The sequence below is a fragment of the Ptiloglossa arizonensis genome, chromosome 6 (genome assembly GCF_051014685.1).
Source record: "Ptiloglossa arizonensis isolate GNS036 chromosome 6, iyPtiAriz1_principal, whole genome shotgun sequence".
NCBI classification, from domain to species: Eukaryota; Metazoa; Arthropoda; class Insecta; order Hymenoptera; family Colletidae; genus Ptiloglossa; species Ptiloglossa arizonensis.
In genome coordinates, this window is record NC_135053.1 from 19,236,733 (window position 1) to 19,256,759 (window position 20,027).

Sequence of the window (20,027 nt, forward strand, 5' to 3'; positions counted from 1 at the left end):
CAACGTATACCATAATTACCGACTCGAAGCACGTGTTAGAATTCTAAAAACTTTATTACCTACTAGTATTTGGACTTTGAATCCATATAACTTCAGCATATACCACGTGAGATTGTATCCCAAGATCTTGTTTGCACTACAACTCCTTCCCCCTAAGTCTTGTGTCATATTATTCTATTGGATGTTTGGTTTATTTTATATCTCGTCTGTGCTTATAATCGAGAACGATTTCAAGCGATTCTTTTGTTCGTACCACTTGGCTATATTCCGATCATTAGAATCATGCACAATTTGTTTAAATTCTTCAAGTATCCAAGTTCCTTTAGTCTCATTAATTTGGCAGATCAAGTAATAGGAAACAATTTCATTAATACCAGAGACTCAACAACCGATTGTAACTTCGATAAATTGTTTAAATGGAGGCGTTTTGAGAAAGATTTTGCAAAGGCTAAGACAGTCACGAAACCAATATTTCTATTTATTCACAGACCATTGTGTTCCGCTTGCCAGAAGTTGAAACAGAGATTTTCAAAGTCTGTGAGATTGATGGATCTTAGCGATCGGTAAATATGGAAACTGTGGATTTAGGTTTATCATTGCTAACGTGTATTGTAGTGGCTTATTACGTTTGCTATATAATTATTGGAAGTTTCATATCATTAAAAATCATTTATGATTACTTACGAGTATCTATGAATAGGTAACAAAATTTTCTATTGTTACTGAATACATCATTATTTACATTTAATTATAATTGCTCACGATTATTTATAATTATTCCTACATATGACCAATTCCAATAAGTTACGACTTTTTACGACTACTAATATTTATTTGTTACTATTTAAAATTATTTGTGAATATTATCGAGTTCTTTCGACCATTTATGACTATTTATAATTATCAACCAGTTTGTATTTCAAGAACTGTTGTAGTTACCTACTGCGAGTAGGGTTAGCTTAAGGAATTGATTTCTTGTAGCGTTGCACGGGGGCGCTTACAGTCCAGAGCGCAAATCGATTGTTTATTATCAAAACACTTATTAACCATAAATCCGTTTTGTATAGTACGAAGAATAGTAAAAATAAACCGTTTAATAAATTAAGTCTAGGAATTAATTAAGTATGCAAATATTGATGTATGTATTAAAGAGGGCGCCATATGTCTAAGACCAACTGCACAGTGGCGCCAACGTTTTTTAATAGAACCATTCTCAGTCGGAAACCATTGGTTTCATTTGCGCTAAAAATGGCAGTGTTGGATCTCTGAATGTAAAACATTAACTACATATTCCTTTCCTCCACCATAATTTCTTCTAACAATATCAAGTAGTACAAATTAAACAGTAACTCGATAAAATGCGATTTAAATTATAAGTTTTGTGCTTCAAAATGTATAATACGATCACGCAATGTGATCACTAAAGTTCATTATACAAAAAACTAATAAACTGCATTATTTTCATACACGATATTCCGGAAAAGAATAATTTTTATGGAAAAAAGAAAAAACAAATTGGAGTGCATTTTTTATAAATTTTCATATTAAACAAATTTATACTAAATAAATTGTATTTGTTGGATATATAATTATTATTTTTCAGTTCTGTATCGACCATTACTCGATTCTACGTAATGCACACGATTGCTCATTTATTTTGCAAGTCTAAAACTGCGATGTTCCTTAGTTGAAAGAAAATCCCTCAATAGATAATTTTTTAATCACATCAAAATGATCCTTTCACGTCGCAAACGATGTTTTTACTTTCGATTTAATTGTCGTTTCAAAAGTATACTTTTCATTCTTCATTTTTCCGTTGTATCATTACCTTGTAAATCCACGCTACAAAAAATAAAAAACCGAAAAACTTTAGATCTTCTTGCCAGCGCTGCGTGGTAAAATCAAATCTTACAAACGGACCGCGTCTGCCCCGAAATAAAATAAATCATAAGGAAGGGGCTAATCGTCACAATCGATCCACGTTACAGATTCGTGATGATACAAGTGGACCAAGACAGCTGCAAAAACTTGAACGACCGTAAATTTCAGCCCGATGGAAATTATGTGCCGAGAATTTTGTTCTTCACTTCCAATGAAGATTTCATCGAGGACGCTTACAATAAACATGCGACCGCCGACAAAGAGCAGAAGTACTTTTACGATAATCCCTCGCAAATTGTGGAAACCATGTTGTACGTCTTGAAAGAATATTCCAAGGACCCGGTGATGGTAACTTTCCAGCACGAATCGTTCAAGTCGAGGAATTTGGACACGGAGGACGAAGAAATTTTTAACCCGGTCTCGTTCCCTTGAACAATATCTCGTAATCATCGCTAAAGTAATACAACGCGACGATTTTTACGATTTTTAATAGGATCTTTCCAAATACAAACGAAATGCACGAGGAAAGAAAAAAAAGTGTCGAATTTTCACGTTGCTATAGGCGGCGTTGGGTATTTTGTCGTTTCAAGGTCGCTCGCTCGCTCGCGCGCGACGCGACAAATTATTCGCACCACTATCTTATCTTAGACTCAAAACGGGGATCGCTATGGTCGCGATCTTCGTTTACGTTCCTCGTTCCAAATCGAATCTGTTCGCCGTTCTCTTTCACTCGCGCGTTATTTACCTTCTCGCTCTTACCCCGACAGATGTTCGTTTCGTTAGCCTGATGTCGTTGTTTCTTTCTTATTGGCATTAAATCGAACGACGGGGTGGAAAGCGAACGCGAACCGTACAGACGACAGATGTAAGTAGACAGTATTGTAGGATTTACCCCCTGAATGGCCTTGAAGGGTCTAAATATTTGGCGCTCGGTGTAGCTTCGTCAGGGGTCCGACCACACGCTGATAGCGTCTTATGGTTATCGAAGAGACGTGTCGCACATCGGGAAGCCTCGAACGTTACGCGATACAGGGTGATTTTCTCTCGCCAATGGATTCAAAGATGGTGCTTCGGGTCTGCCGTCGAAAGAATCAACCTGTAGAAAAATGTGTGTAACTTGGAAGATTTCTTGCGGTCCAATATATATATATATATATATATATATATATTTTTTGCATTCAGATGGGTAGAGAGAAAAACCTGTCGGTACTCTGTCTCGCTCTACGTATTTATTTCACGTCCTATGTATCCGTTTCTGAACCGGTACACTGTCTGTTGCACCGGATTCCGGTTAAAGGAGACAGGAGCAACGCTTTTCACGATGAAACAGTTATCAAAAGGACGATGAGAGAACGCCTCGATCGGATGCTGCGAAACCTGGCAGCGAATGGATCAACTTGGTAACCAATCTGAACGCGAGCTCGTAGCAGGCGTAGCCATTTGAACACACTTTTCGATGTCCCGAGTCTGCGCCCGTGTATTAAACACCCGTGCACATCAACCTATCCCAGGAGTAACCCTGACGGCGCTTGCGTTTGCAACTGTTGCCACATTGGGTAATGGTAACGCCATTGGTCGACACTGTCTCACCTAGGGCTCGTAGCCACGCCCCTTTCACTCTCTCCAAGTGTACTGTTGATACACGTCGCTCCACCGAGGAGCCTCCATTTCCCTTCACTCGAGGTTTGGACCGATCGAGGTACGTTGGAATCCGAATACGAATGTTACGACGAGATTAATCGGAGAGAAAAAATGGTAAGCTCGTTTGAGCTCGTGAATCGTCTTTTAGGTAAATTTCCAGTAGGTATTTTATAACAACGATTCCAATTGTAGCGATATTCACTTAAAATAGGACTTACAAGTGTATCTACAATTTGTACAAGCGTTTCGGCCAGGATACGAGTGTCTTAACCTACAAGGTATTCCATTATTGGAATTCGTTGAAACATGCGTTAGAAAAAGGATAAAAGTTTACGTAAATGTGTCTGATTCGATTTCGCCTTACAGTAATACGTACTTTGAGTATATTCCGAATCTTTCATTACACACGCGAAGTATTCGAATCCATTTTATAAACAATTGTTTGTAAACGACTCTATGAAGAAATTCTGACAGATTCCGAACTGAGGAGGTTAAGGAGCAAGTACTCGACCGTTTCTAAACACTTGAAATATGTTCAGTATTGGACAAGCACAGATTTTTCGCAGTCTTTCGCATGGGACTAAATGAAAGAAGAATAGGAAGATGATAACCTGTAAATAGAAACGATACAATTTCGTAAGTGTTCACGCTAAAGACTAAGGTAACGTTTCATCGAGCAAGTACAATTTACCGATTAACGATCGCGGATCGTAAATACGGTGCGCGATTGCTGATTGATCGCAGCGACTTTCAGTAAACGGGCGCAATAGTAACTGTGAAGTGATCAATTATCGTCTAAGTCCAACCTCTCCTTCTGCCCTCTGTTTACCATCCGAGTCCGAAACCGCGTGCGATCGCGGGAACGAGAGATCGTTGCGTGTCAGCGACACGTGTCGTCGAATACACGCACCGTTTGGAGGAAGGGATTGGACGTCGTTACCGATCGACGTACGACGTTTGCGTAGGCGAAAATAGACGGAAGCGAGCACGCATCGAATTCCTGGGCAGAGAAACGGCACACAGAGGAGCGCACGCACATGGGTTATGTATGGATCTCGGCGTGTTCTGTGTTTGAAGGGTTGCAGATAATATATAGCCCGTTTCGGCGGAGAGAGCTTTTTAGCTTTGACCGTTTCATCCGGCGTCGGTCGGTCGGTCGGTCGGTCGGCCTGCGCTATTGCGCGGCCCGTAATATCGACGTACCTATATCTCCGCGTCCGTCACGTTTTTTTTTTGTCCCATCCACCTCGGCTCGCTCGCAGCCCAGGCCCTGGCTCTCCGCTGGGCTTTAAAAAATGAGCCGGGACATTATTTTTACGCGGCCCTCCACCCTCTTCGATGCTCTCCTCCACCACCCACTCTCCTACATCTCCCTCCCCTCCGCTCCTCCCCGTCCTCCTTCCGTCCCGCCCTTCCGGCGACCCGTGATTCGAATGACCGGTCCAGTTCAGCTCTCGTCGTCGTTTCCGCCGGCGCAGCTTGCAATGTGCCGTATCAGCGAATGTGCAAAAATTGAGGGATGAGGAGCGGAGGGAGCGACAGCGCGGTAGAAGCGGGGAAAAGAGGAAAAATCGGCGACCGTTTCGCTGGAAGAAGGGGGTGGGGAGCAAAGCTTCGTTCGGGAGAGGAAAGAGGATCCGGTCGGTGGAATGAAAGGGACGGAGAGAAAAAAGTTGCGGCGAGGTGTGAATGTTGGAGAAAGGGTGGTTAGAGAGGGAGGGGAGGGGAGCGAACGAGGAAGGGAGATAGAGGAGAAAGATTATATATCTCGTCTCCCACGTCTGTCCGTTCATACAGTCGTTTCCAGGGTATGGATGTGGCCCCGTGGATATATCGGAGCCGGGAAGCCATTTTCAATTCAATCTGTTAAAAGCACGTCAAAAAGTCATACGGTATTTCACCGGCGCGGTAGATCGCGACGAGGCTGCAGGCTTCGTAGGATGACGGTACCGCGGTGAATGGCACGTAGGTATGGATCCGTCGAAATATATGCCCCTGCACGGGGCTCGGTCCCTGTCGCGAACGAACGAACGGTCTTCGTAGAATTTCGGTCTCTCGCTAAATTTCGAGTTTCGATCGGTTCGAGGCCGACGGAAGCTCGAAATTTACTCAACGTTGAATCTCGGGCACAGAAAATCGTGAAATTAAGAAAATGGGAACGTGAAACGTATCCCGTTAGTATATTTTGCTCTAAAAAACGAAGTTAACCTACAAATCTTCGCGTCACCACCTACGAAGAACTATTGCCGTCGTATTATGTATGTTTTTACAAAGCCGTGTAACTTTTGTACGCAATACTTCTTATTATTTAAAGTAACAAAGATATTAATGTTAGTACATGCCAAGTTTCGTCGAGGTTCAGATTACCGTTTCAAAAGATGAAACAGAAAACAACTCGATAATTGAGAGTTAGAATACACGACTATTTAAGGTTTTTTGGTATCATATCTGTAAACGTTTAATTCATGTATCGATACATTATCGACGGATGCAGACGAGTCGATGACCTTGTATATCGATAAAGATAACGTAGGACGAAGTCAGTATCGGCGAAATGTTTATCGATGTATTCACTGTAATCCTAATTGAAAGAACACGTTCGACGCGAGCAATGCGATACACTTGTTCCTCGTATTCTCGTGTTTGTTATTTGACCGATAAAAAGATCACACGGCGTTCACTCGTGCGAATGTCGCGATTCGTCGTGCATCCGTTTCAGACTTGGTTATGTTCGTTTATTGAAAAACTCACGCACGTTCGAAATTAATTCGTTTAAGCTTTTTCCACTCAACTTGATTCTACAAAGATCCATGTTGTTAGATACGTTTCATTAATCTTAAAGTACTTGGTTTCGAGTAAACTACTATTTAGTGACAATAGTAACGAATTCCATAGCGATCAACGAAGCGTCGAAATATACAGTCCGGCAAACAGAAACAGCGCTATCGGAAGATCACGTGGAAAGAACATAAACTACTGAAAAGCGATATCGATGGGTAATCGCTTAGCGAATTACGAAACATCGATTCGTATAGTCTGGAAAACCATGAAACGTCAATGCAATCGGAAGATCACGGGAATTGAGAATAAACTATCGAATAGACGATTAAAAATCGCAATCGATGAATGATAAAATATTGGGTCTTATAGTCTGGTAAATATTGAAACAGCGATGTAACCGATGGATCACGTGCAGCTCGAGCATAAACTATCAGTGACTATGAGTGGTAATCGGTTTGTGGGCGACGGAACGTCAAACTGTATAGTTTGGTACATGTTGAAACAGCGACGTAACCCAAAGGCCACGGTACAATTCGAGCAACACGATTTCCGTGTCAGCTTCTCTTGTCCCTGTGTTTGCCAGTTGACCGACAAACGGGTCACACAGTGTTCATCCACGCGGATACCGCGGATCATCGTGCACCCGCTTCGTACCTGCTCTCTCGTCGTTCTCGAACGTAGCGACCTGCGGTCTAATCTCCCTTATCCGATCAGCACCGATTTGATCAGCTGTTTCCGTGGTGTTACCGATCGGCGCAATGTTTGTAAACATTGTAACCCGATACAGACGCGATCTTGATCTCGATCTCCACTCCCCTGTGTAAATACCCGAAGGGGAGATCCCGTGTACACGTTGTTACATGAGCTACCTGCCACCGGCCGATAAATCGGATACTTCTGGAAACGTTCGAAGGTCAGGAGGTAAGAATCGTGGGAGAGAGTCCACGAAGGAACTGTTTCTTTTGATTTTTGAGAACCCCTCGAGAAAGTTTATATTATGTCTCTCGCTACTTCCCAGGTATCGTTGTACGTTCGCATCTTTTAGAAGTGCGTCTCGTTGTTTGAATTTTATTTTGTACGGATGCATATTTCTCGGTACAAGGGGTTATGTAAAATATGTGTGGAATTCGAATGTCATTTGGTGATTTGTGGTGATCCATTATATGGCGATTAAACGTGTAGAATAAGGAAAAATTTCGTCAAAGTTTCGAGGTGTTGCGTTAAAAATATACAATGATTGGGGAAGTGTTATAAATGATTAACGAGTTCAACGAACTCGATATAGTTGGTACAATTTATATCCGAATTCTTAATATCTACGAAGATTCCAGTTTAATATTTATCTTTGTCGTAGAAACGATTAGACACGCAGCGGGGAAAATCAGCTTTTTCTAATAATATCGAACGAATTGAACATTTTGCTTAGATTATAATCTCCCGAATCGCGTAAACGAGACTGCGGAGGGGTTGCCCGATACTTTAAAAGCAGGTGTATATTGCCATACCTATCGGTTTATTGATTTATCCATCGGCGCGTACGTTCGCTTTGAGTGGCTGATATGCCAGAGTAAAAAATGGTCCGTGTCGGTGTACACTGATATCGGCAAATGCCCCGTTTTCACGCATACCTTTAATGTTGCTCGAATCGTCATTGCGTTCTACAAATGATCGATAAACGCTTCGAAACATGCAATTCAGTGAAAAGCGTAGTTGAATGCTTCTACGCTGCGACGAGTGAATGACTTTGAATTAGAGAAAAATCGAAACTGAATATACACTGCCTTTTTAACTATTAACTACAGTACGTAGTACTACGGGATGATTGACGCGTGATTTTTCGCGATGATGAGAAATAACGAATTCGATTTTCACACTGTCGCGTATTAACCGATTATTTAAGACGACGGTGGACGTGGTACTACGTTTTTCACGAATAATTACCAAGAGCAATATATTTCAAGTTTTTCGAGTTATCGACAAAATCACGTACCTATTACTACGTTACGTAGTTCCTACTTGTATATGTCCTGCGTATAATGGAATTACAGGGTAATCTCTGTCCACTGATTAGTCGTAAAAGATGAACTGCGGAATATTAGATACTCACAACCAACCATTTGACAGCAACAGATCACGTAGTACCACGTATGCGTAACAATATACGCATAACTGTATTTTTTTTTAGTTTGGATTACTGACACCGTTTCATGCCAGTTCTTTTTTTTTTGTTTCGACTGATCGTATTTAATTTGTTTCACCGTGGAATTGGGTCAATGCAGTACAACGTTTGCGAACAATGGATTAAAGAAAATTACAAAAAAAAAGGAAGAAAAAAACGGCCCATGAAATTGAGGTTATTTATGAGGTACAAACAATATGTATATATTAGCTTTCCTGATATCAGATTTCTTGTAACGCGATGCAGCCGACAATAAGTACGAATAATCATATTTAAATGCAAATACCGGTTTCTTCGAATAGCTCCGATATAGTTACTTTCGTCCGCATGGTTAAGTCAAAAGTAATAGTACCATTGTACGCGTGGCACAGTACCTACACGGCCCCGGTATTGTGCGTAACGCGACGACAGGCAGGAGTAGGTAGGCAAGCAGAGATATACAGGATCCAAATCACAGAATGCTTAATACATAGAATGCTTTTATTCCATTCTTATTGCCGGGTAAATAACATCTGTACATTAGATCACTATAAAATCGGTCGCCATTGGTGAACGACAATAGGGCTTCCCCCCATTGAAACCTCATTGTAGAATATGATTCAAGAAAGGCTCGTCGCTATGACGGTGTGCCCGTGTGGTTTACAGTGAGCGAGCCCGATGGATCTGTAAAAGAAAAACAGAAGTGAGACGGACCGACCGCAAGCAACCGTGACCGAGCGAGCGAGCGAGCCGGCTAAAAAGAAAAATAAAGCAAAACGAACGAACGAACGAACGAACGAAAGAAAGAAGGGACATGTTCTTCTCCGAAGGGGACGAAGAAGGCGTGCATGGTTAAAAACAGTCCCGACGAAACAAAAGGCGGAGCATAGAGAGAAACGTCTGAGCATCGCTCGCATTGTGTTTTACGTTGGAACGGGTTTTAAATAAAAGAGTAATGTGTTTGTCCGTTTTGCCTCCACCAGCGCGATAGAAAATACACACGTACTGATACGCGCATCTGTACGCATAGTTTATCGAGGGTGAGTAGGTAGGTGGGTACGCGGTTAGGTATGTCCCCCTTTCACCCCAGTCAGATATAAACTCTTAACATCTTGGTGGAACAGCGTGCTCGGCCAATCGGGTGGGTGCGCGGGCGTGGCCGCGCCAAAGCGCGGCTCTGCGTTTGGCCGAAGCCCCGGGGTGGAACACTGTGGCACAGTGTTTTATTTCGCGCAACTGTGGAGGGGTCGTTAGTTTCTGCCCTATCCCTCTCCCCGCTGAATTCCATCTCCCCCTCTCCCCGCGCGGTGCGCTCTCCCTCCTTCTTTCTCCGTTTGTCGCGTCGTCCCTCTCGTGCGCCACACTTTCCGCCGCTGTCCGTCCCTTTCGCCGGGCGTTCGTTTCTTTTCGTATTCTTTTTCCCACTCGCAGTCCTTCCCGGTTCACTTTTCCACGTTCTTTCACGTTTTTCCACCGTACTTTCCGTTTCTCTCTGTCCCTCTTTCTCTGCCCTCGCTTCCTGGACCCGTTGCGACATTCCGAATTCCCCCTCCCCGCTTCACGATTTCTGTCGTCCCCTCCTCCGCGCCGGCGGTCCCCCCCACCTCTTCTGCTCGTCCGCCTTCGGCTCCCTCTTTGCTGCCGACACCACTACCGCCACCGCTTCTCTGTCTCTCCACGCTACCTGAATCGACTCTCCCGGGATGCTGCAATTGTTGACAATGCCGGAGAGCGAGAGAGAGTGCTGCGAGAGGAGTCGGGGCGATTCCGCATTTCGTACTCCGACACCCGTACGAGCGGTGGTGACGCCGCTGTTCTCTGCCGGCGAACTTTCGGAAGTGTGGGCGCGTGCGCGTGTCTGGTAGTCGGAGCTTTCTCTCTTTACCGCGCGTCGTCGCCACCACCACCCGACCTCTCGCTCCTTCTCTCTCGCTCTACGTACCGGTTCGAGAGTTTCCACCGAACAGAGTTAAATGTGATTTCTTCGGTTGAAGTAAGAAGAGCCCGTTGTGACTGGCGGTCTGTCTGCCGTTTGATTCGCGGGGCCCCAATTTTTTTCTCGCGTGTAACGATCGAGTGCGAAGGACTGGCGCGGTTGGTGCGCCTCGATACCGCAGCGTGTGCCCCTTGGAACACGGCGACGAACTGAAAAAACAGAGAAAAAGAAAGAAAAAGAGAAACTCACGCGATCCGCGGGAAACACGCACCGGTTGCGGTTATGAGGGACTTCTCGCGGTAGTGAATCGGTCTCTCGTGCGTTGTTTAGAATGAGAGCGCCGCGTGTCAGTGAGTACCGGGCTTTATGCTCCGACGAAAACGACTATTATTACCGGTGATCGTTCTTCTACTCTACGCTCGTATGTGCGTTCGACGACGATGCCTGCCGTACGTCCGTGACCGTTGTTCGAATTATCCGTTTCTCGTTCAGTGATCCGCGGTTCTTTTGTTCGTACCGTTTCTTTGGCTGGCCAAGTCCGGAACGTTCCGTCGCTCGATAACGATGTCGTTACCGCGGGGTGTCGGTCTTGGTGTCGACGTGGGCCAATTGATGCAACACCAGCAACAACAGCAGCAACATCACGTGCTACCAGCCGCGTTCTTCCTACGTGCCAGTGCCGAGAGATACCAAAGGACACCGAAGTGCGCGAGATGCCGTAACCACGGTGTCGTTTCCGCATTGAAGGGCCACAAACGGTACTGTCGTTGGCGGGACTGCGTGTGTGCGAAATGTACCCTGATCGCCGAGAGGCAGCGGGTCATGGCTGCTCAGGTAAAGTGTTACGTTACATTCCGTTCTTAAACGAAACGAAATTCAAAAAAGAAGAATACTGCTTGAAACGAAACGGATACGTTGGTAGTAATTTGAAGAATTTTTTAGACAAATTTCCGCGACTTGGGCACTTTACGAGTAATATTATTTGAACTAACCTTATTGCTATCTACCGACGATAAGACGGTGTGTTTCCGAATGGTTTCTGAATTTTGAGAACTTATTTCGTACTTGTTTGATGAAATACTCGATTTCGCATAAAATTCGACAGAGTTGTATCGTGCTTTCGTCACTCAGGAGTAGGTAAATCATAATTCATCCGTAGAAAATGATTCCAGTAAAGTAAAACATCTTTTGGAATGATTTTTGAGATAAAAGTATCGTAATAAAATTGTGCGAATGAATTTCTGCCCAGGTTTGCCAGGTATTTCGTTGTAGCGTTGACTCGATGGTCTCTCGTACACGAAAAATTCTTTTTATCGATGCAATTTGAATCGAGCATATATAAATTGAGAAATCGTTGCAAATTGTTGTTGTCCGCAAACAATCTGCACCTTGCATTGTTTAAATAATTACTATCTTGGCAGGGGATTGAAAACTATCCAGTTGGTACAATTTTTAAGTCACTTTAGCAATTTATCGTTAAAAATTAATTATGTGTACACACCGTCGATAGAACTGAATCGACGCTACTTTATTCCTTTACACTATATACAGTAGTTGAGTACGGTAGACAGTTATTTTATTCTAGGAATTACGTGGTACTCGAAACTTCGAGCCAACCGCTAATAAGGAAATAAAAATTTGCCTATTTTCCATTATATTCTGCGCTATCATCGATGAAACCTGCGATATTTTCCCAATGAAAATTAGTCCAAATACGACCCCGTTCGTACCTATTTTTTAATTATACGTACCTACTCGAAAGTTTTCTCAGAAGTGATCCGAACAACGTATAATTAAAAATGGGACGAATAAGGTCTCACCGTTTGGATTTAATTTCATCAGGAAATCCAGACCACTCCACCGATAATAATCTCGCGAAGAGACGGTGACAAATATATCAAATTTTCATTCTCGTTTGCGGATGAAATTCGATGCCGTGCGCGTACCTAATCGTTTCCGCTTAGGATCGTCGGCTACTCGAGACAACGGGTCGATCTCGCTTAAGAAACACAAACACTGGCGGTGGACAATTTCGTAACTTTTATCGAGGCGATCGTCTGGATTTTTAACGAGGAGTTCCTCGTATTACCGTTCATTGGATCCAACTTATCATCATTTAACAAAGGAATAAACTACAGAAGTTTCTGTATCAGCTTTAGTCCAATTGAATAATTAAACACAACCGTTGAATAATTGAATAATTAAATACAACCGTTGAATAATTGAATAATTAAATACAACCGTTGAATAATTGAATAATTAAATACAACCGTTAAAATAATAATGGTAAAGAACAATTTGTCGCATAGCCGTCTAAAGAGTGCAATGTATTTCGTAATTTCTTGCCTGTAATTGATTTCAAATGCTCGACGATACAAATAAGTTCCCGCAAGTTTAAAATTGAACGTTGTTATCATAGTTCTGCCCTAATAAAGTACAGTACGCGTTCAATCGACCAGTCCAAGGTAATATAAGGTGGTGGTAGATACAATCTAAACGAAGAGAGTAATGTAGGTCAAATGCGATTGAAAGGTAATCGATACGATGTAAAGGAATAAAGTAATGTTGGTCAATGTTAGTTGAACATTGTAATTCGCGAATGGTAGACGAGTACCTGTAACAAAACGCGATAAAAGGCATTCTTCTGTAGCATGCGCCAAGGGTGCCGGTTTCCTTTCCCGTGGCTTCGTGAAATGAATCAAGGAAGTGTGAACTGATTCAATTAGGATCGTCGAGAGGGTCTCTTGAAACATGTGACTCTCTTTTCTCATTGTTTCGTACGGTTTTCAAGTCGTTGGAAAAATGAGACGCGTTTAAAACCCATCGAGTTCGAGATTTTGTCGTTGTCGCGTGGCAACATTGAATCTCGACAATTTTCTGTTCTTTTTTCCTTTTTAAACGATAAACAGTGGTTAACATAGAAAAATGAAAATGGAGTAGAAATCAGACCGGATGGAGACATCACCTACAAAGCTCGTATATAAAACAATACAATATACGTGATAATTTTCGAAACAAGAGTATCGAAACGTCGCAGTTTACGCGTGTCTCACGTGTTTGCGGATGAAGTTACGAACATTGTTCTTTGATCCTCGCCCGGTCAGTAACCCTGCACCCACTCGAGCTTTCAAATCACCGGCCCTTGTGCCCTCTTATTGGATCATCTTGATATCGGCGGCTTCGCGATTACACCTGCATCGTGTCACGCGTGACACCTCGGAACGAAACGGCCGATCATTTTCCCCCCGAAATTCGTGATTTCCAACGTTCAGCGTTCCCTCTTCTACGATGGTCCCTAAAGGCATAGTGTACCACTAGTACCCTCAAAACTGCAATAGTGTACCATTAGTGCTCTTAAAACTGCAACAGTGTACTACTAGTACCCTCGAAACTGCAATAATATACTACTAGTACCCTCAAAACTGCAATAGTGAACTACCAGTACCCTCAGAACTGCAATAGTGTACTACTAATACCCCAAAAACCTGAATAGTGTACTACTAGTAGGCTACTGCAAGTAGGCCATTTCGTAGCAGTGTTAATCTCACGGACAACCACGTGTCCTAGTCCCCGTATAAATGATGTATCGAGTTTCCAAATGTCCATTCGATGCATCATTAAGTCGATTCATTGCATTGATTATTCCACGCGTCTGGAATAACGTTACAAAATTGTTCACGGAACACTGTGTCCCTGGCCTGGCAAACGACCAGTGGATCACGGTGAACAATTCGTGAACATTTCGTTCGGTTCCCCGACGATTTCAATTTAACCGAAGCTCGTGGGTCCGCAGGTCGCGTTGCGTAGGCAACAGGCCCAGGAGGAGAGCGAGGCGCGCGAGTTGGGCCTGCAACTGCAGTACAATACGGGCAGCTGCACCACCGCCCCCGTTCTACCTGGTGCGGCAACCGCGACCACGCCAGCTGGCAGTCCGCCCCCGCACCCGGCCCACGTAGCGAGTCCCGCGGGCTTGGCGATCCCAGCGGCAGCGGCGGCCGCAGCGGCGGCGGCGGCAGCCCACATCCAGACGCAGCTACAGCACCAGCAACCGGACTGCGGCCTCCTGCAGCGGAAGAGGCTCCCGCAGGATGAGTACCGGCAGCCCAAGATCGAGAAACAGGACCCGCTCGTCGGTGGTATCACAGGTGAGTGAATCCCGGAGACGAGGATCGAGAGATCGTTCGTTGTGTGCACGAGGTCCTGGAGTTGAGGATCGAGGGATCGTTCGTTGTGTGCACGAGGTCCTGGTGTTAAGGATCGAGGGATCGTTCGTTCTGTGCACGAGGTCCTGGTGTTAAGGATCGGGGGATTGTTCGTTGCGTCTACGAGGTCCTGGAGTTACGAATTGGGGGGGTGTTTTACTGTATCGGTTGTCTGTTATCGTATGTAACGATTACGCGGCTTAAGTGCGAAGTTGGCTGTGAAGAAATACAAATGGGTCCTTTGTTGGGAACAAACGAAATTACTTACCAAACAATTCGATATTTTGTCGTTTGCGTGGACTCAGGAGGTCCTGGAATCGAGGACCAGGGAATGTTCGTTGCGTGTGTCTAGGGTTTACGAGATACTGGAGTCGAGGATTGAAAGATCAGTTCGCTGGGTATGTTCACGAGATACTGAGAGATGTTCCGTTCGTTGGGTAGGTCTATTAAATCCTAGAATCGAGGATTGAGAGATTATTTGTTCGTTGCATATGTCTACAAGATCCTGAAATCGAGGATTGAAAGATCATTCGTTTGTTGTGTATGCTTAGAAGATCCTGGAGTCGAGCACTGAGAGATGTTCCGTTCTTTGCGTATGTTTAGGGTCTATGAGATCCTGGAGTCGAGGATTGAAAGATAATTCGTTTGTTGGGTATGCCTACGAGATACCGAGAGATGTTCCGTTCGTTATATATGCCCATCAAATCCTAGAATCGAGGATTGAGAGATTATTTGTTCGTTTCACGTGTCTACAAGATCCTGGAGTCGAGGATTGAAAGATCATAGGTTCGTTGGGTACGCCTACCAAATCCTAGAATCGTTTATTTATTCGTTGCATATGTCTACAAGATCCTGGAATCGAGAATCGAGGGATTGTTCGTTGCGATGTCTACGTGAACCTAGAGTTACGAACTGGAAGATGTTATACTTGTTGCATACACCTACGAGACCCTAGATTCTCCATATCTGATGTTCGTTCCTTGTACACCCTCTAAGTTGCATCCAAGACGAGTGATGAAACTTCCAGAAAATAATTCGGTCATTCACCGGGATCCAGGTTACCTTTATCGGAGATCCACACACACACACACCAATCAGTAGAAATATGCTACCACGGTTGAACTTGGATGATCGATGTACTAAGAAAAAGAAAGATGATTCTCCACATTTCTCCACGTTAAGCATTTCCTTTCTCTCTCGATCTGTGCAGCAGCTCCTACGGGGACCGTGCTTTCTACTTTAGAAGAACATAGTATCGAAGAATGTTCGAGTTTTCTAGAGACTTTCATTTATCCATCGCACACTGATAAAATTATCCATCGCGCGTCAACTCTACCAAGATGTCCAACTAGGAATAGCCATTGGGTTGTTCGGAAAGTAATTTCGTTTTTTTTTGGTGAAAATAAAACAATTTTTTTAGAGCGTATAAACATTTCATTAAATTATATATTCTCCATTTTGGAAAATGAAATTACTTTTCGAACAACCCAATATATTCTTTGCTACACACTACGATTTTTCCTCTACACTTTCCACGACCAAGTCTCTCCCGTGTCTACATCTAGCTTTGTATCTTTCTCCTACAATTGTAGCTTTGTATCCGTATACCAAAGAGTTCCTGCCTGTAAATAAATAAACCAACGTTCTCTCGACCATGGAGGTCTGTCCCTGATGTCCGTAACAATCGCGAGGAAATTCGTTCCCGGGTTCTCTTCGCTACCAAAGTTCGACACATTCCCATTGTTCGATCGTACCAAGATGTTCGTCGTTCGATCACACGGGAGGACACGTACACCGCTGTGGTCGTCTTGACCGAACAGGTGGCGGATTATCGTCGCACGGCGGCCGTTCATTGGCCAGAAGAACGAGAGCACGCGCGCACGGGTTCTTATGGGAGCGAGAACGGCACGCGTGTGCACTTCACGGAGGGCGAGAATGAGGCAGCAAGGAGAAGAAGTCTAGAAAGGAGCGAAGGGTTCAGCGAGGAGAGAATTAAAAGCCGCCACTAACGAGTACGACTTCTGCTTTGAGTGGTATAATAAGGGGAACCAGGAGTTCGGCCATTATTTACTTAACATTATGGTCTCTGGCCACTTGCCCTATTTAGCTGTATATGTTCACGCACGTTCCTAATGGCCACTCGTACGCAACTCATGCGTGCCGAACGCATGCGCTTTCTCTCTCTCTCTCTCTCTCTTTTTATTTCTCTCTTGGTCGCGTGTCGCGTAACCGTGGTACTCTCTGGATTCGCGGTTTTAGGGAATTGACGACGAAAATTGCACGTCACGGGACACCGTAAGAACTGTCTCCAAAGCGACGTACCGACGGTACGAAGTGCCGCGAATCGAAGTTGCGCTTCGATTCGAACCGCAGCTTCGAACACGTTCGAATTTATATTCGAATCGCGAAAATCGATCGAACGAGTCTACGAATTGGTAGGAAATTATTTCAAAAGAATCGTTCTTTGAACGAACAATTCTATGGACTTGAATTCGATCGAATCGGTGAACCAACGTTGTGTAACGTGTCGGTTGGTGTTTGAGGGATTGTTTGTGCACGTGTGAACGATCTGTAGATCGTTATGGAGTTCGTGGAGTTGAAAAGATCGTCCAGTCGCGTCGGTTCGAAGCGACGGTCAACGAAGAGCCATCGCTGGGACGTGTGAGGGAACTGTAAGGGAGATAAGTTAGGGTCTCGTGTATAGGTAAGGTCTTCGTTAACTTCACCCTACTCGCGACTGGGATTACCTGGGGTTTCTGTTCTCGTTGTTAGGGAATCAAAGTGGAGGGAATCGTTTCGTGGATGTTACATCTTACACGGTTTGGTTCTGTGTAATCGTTCGTGGAAACTGTCGATGGAAGTTCAAATCGAATTTTCGGTTACCTACCTAACATTTTCAGAAAGCTCAGCAACTTGGGTACAGTCGACTAATGTTGGAGTCTAATGTTGGTTAATGTATCTTCGGTCAAGGACACTTTCGTTAAGGTTAGATACACGTTTTGAGACTAAAATATAGTAAAAGACTAAAAATAGTACTAGAAAGTGTAGTTTATCTAGAAAATATAGTAAAAGAAATATCCACGTTACAAATATAAGGAAATCACAATACGAATGTTACATCTTTCCACAAATTGTCTAATGGAGTCAAAATTGACGATAACTTGGGAAGAAGGTGTAAAGAACTTCTTCCGTTATTCAATGACACCTGCAAATTACCCACCAAACTCTCTCTTTTATTTTTCAATCTGTCTTTAATTATCCGACGGTGAAGGTGAAAGGTAGCTTTTGGTATTGGAGGAGCTTCCAGGGAAACGATCAACGAAAGTACGAAATTCTCGAACACTATTGGTACCATCTATCACCTTCAGAGTTAACGAAAATACAACATTTTCAAATACCATTGGTACCATCTATCTATCACCTTCAGTGTTAACAAAAATACAAAATTCTCGAACATTATTGGTATCATGTACCTATCACCTTCAGAGTTAACAAAAATACAAAATCGGTACCATCTATCTATCACCTTCAGAGTTAACAAAAATATAAAATCTGTACCATCTACCTATCACCTTTAGAGTTAACAAAAATACAAAATTCTCAAACACCATTGGTATCATTTATCAACCACCTTCAGAATTAACAAAAATACCAATTTCTCAAACACCATTGGTATCATTTATCTACCACCTTCAGAATTAACAAAAATACAAAATTCTCAAATACCATTAGTACCATCCACCTACCACCTTCAGACTTAACAAAAATACAAAATTCTCACACACTATCGGTACAATCCACCTATCACCTTCAGTATTAACAAAAACACAAAATCCTCAATCCTCCATTGGCATCATCCATCCCTCACCGTCAGACTTAAAAAAAATACAAAATTCTCGGATACCACCCCAACAGTCTCCGGAAACCTCGGTCCGCGAAACGAAGTAGCGTCGGACAGCGAAGAAGGGTTTTTCTCCACCCCCCACCTCCCACCCTCCCCAATCGTTGAGACTTCAGAGTACGCAAGAGGCGGCGCGTTCGCTAGGGGTGGTTCAGTGGGTGGGGGGGATGGAAAACTTCGATTTCGCTCGGTTTCAATTACACCTACGCTCCTCTTGTTCGCGTTTAGCCGAGCGGAACTCGCCCCGCATCCCCTGAAAAGTCGAGGAGTCGCGAGTGCAGAAGATGTCTCTCGGTTCGATCTTCGAAACAGAGTGCTTACAGTAGTGTACAGAGGAGGCGCGTCTCCAGTCGAGAAGTTTTAGCCGTAATTGAATTTCTCGGGCCAGTGCCTACCACCGCGGGGGATTCTCGACTGGTTTGTTGGTTGGTCGGTCTCTGTATTCTTGCTAGGTCGAAGATCCTGAGGTTGCCAGGAGAGGGTTGATGCACTCTCGCTCTCTCTTACCACCGTTGGCTGTTAGACGGTGGAAGTGCCCCACGGCACGATACGGCATTGTACATCTTCTGGATGCGATCCCGCAGTTGTGTTCTGCGCTAGCTTGGAAACCCGTCGCTCCTTTGAATCGGGGAAGTTTCCTTCCGGTTGGTGATCTCTGGACTCTCGATCGCGCGAAATCACTGTACCAAGAGGTAGTAGTACCCGTTGAATTTAAGAGCGAAATTAAACATCCGGGCGCAATGATCGTTGGTGGGATTAAATCCGATACCATCGATTGCATGATTTTACCACCAACGAGGGGAAACGAAGTATCGAAAGTAACAAGGTCGTGGACTCATTACGAGGACATCGTGCCAATTGCAAGCGAGAACTGATGACCAAGAACTGAGCACACTGATGACAACTTTGGACGGTTTGGAGTAGAATTTTTTAAAATAAAGACGATTAAGAGCGATTAAGAGCGATCACTGATGGAAGAAACGATCTCTTTCTACCCTGGAAGAAACGATAAGTTTCCAATCGAGGAATGGAAGTAAGAGGAGCAGTGAAAATACGGAGAGGGAGAAACGAAGGTGTTCGAGGAAGGAGGTACAGAGGGAAATGTACGACAAAGAGGACGGTGAATGCGATAGAAGGACGAAGGAAAAATAGGGAAAGAGTTGAAAGTATAGGATTAGTCGTCTCGAAGAAAGTAGGGTACCGGGTCTCATTCTGGCGGCTAAGTGACCCTGAAACGAAAAACCAAATCGTGAAATTCGAGATTGAATTCAACCAAACGACACAAAGAAAAGGGTAGTCAATGAAGACGACCAGAGTCGAAGGATGAGACAGCTATAAACTCGACGATTGCACCAATGGTTGGATGAAAATGAAAAATATCGTTTACAAGGAACGAGGAGCTTTTGCGTCGGTAATTTTATTTTTCTCCACCCGTCCCTCGGATTGTCGTTCGATCTGCGTCGCCCTCGATCGAAATACTCGGGGGCCAGTGAGCTAAAAACACTTAAAATCGCGATTAATTTATTC

The 20,027-nt window shown here is 43.8% G+C and overlaps 2 protein-coding genes across 3 annotated transcripts in view; both read left to right on the forward strand.

Moving 5' to 3' along the window:
- The first annotated feature begins 282 nt into the window (after positions 1–282).
- LOC143148401 (thioredoxin domain-containing protein 12) lies at positions 283–2,313 on the forward strand. Its single transcript, XM_076314703.1, has 2 exons — positions 283–563; positions 1,989–2,313. The coding sequence occupies exons 1-2, from the start codon at positions 283–285 to the stop codon at positions 2,311–2,313; spliced, it is 606 nt and encodes a 201-aa protein (XP_076170818.1).
- Positions 2,314–10,481: 8,168 nt separating this feature from the next.
- Dmrt99b (doublesex-Mab related 99B) overlaps positions 10,482–20,027 on the forward strand; it is a 38,325-nt gene continuing 28,779 nt past the window's right edge. For both annotated transcript variants that reach the window (XM_076315352.1, XM_076315353.1), the window contains exons 1-2: positions 10,482–11,231; positions 14,191–14,542. In XM_076315352.1, the coding sequence (XP_076171467.1) occupies positions 10,962–11,231; positions 14,191–14,542 (622 nt within the window). In that variant the 5' untranslated portion in view covers positions 10,482–10,961. The remainder of the gene's footprint in view (positions 11,232–14,190; positions 14,543–20,027) is intronic.

Bases quoted from the DNA above. Each gene is read 5' to 3' on its own strand.
- LOC143148401 (XM_076314703.1), top strand. From the start codon at position 283: ATGCACAATTTGTTTAAATTCTTCAAGTATCCAAGTTCCTTTAGTCTC. The intron at 564-1,988 runs GTAAATATGGAA...TCCACGTTACAG, and splicing joins TTGATGGATCTTAGCGATCG to ATTCGTGATGATACAAGTGG.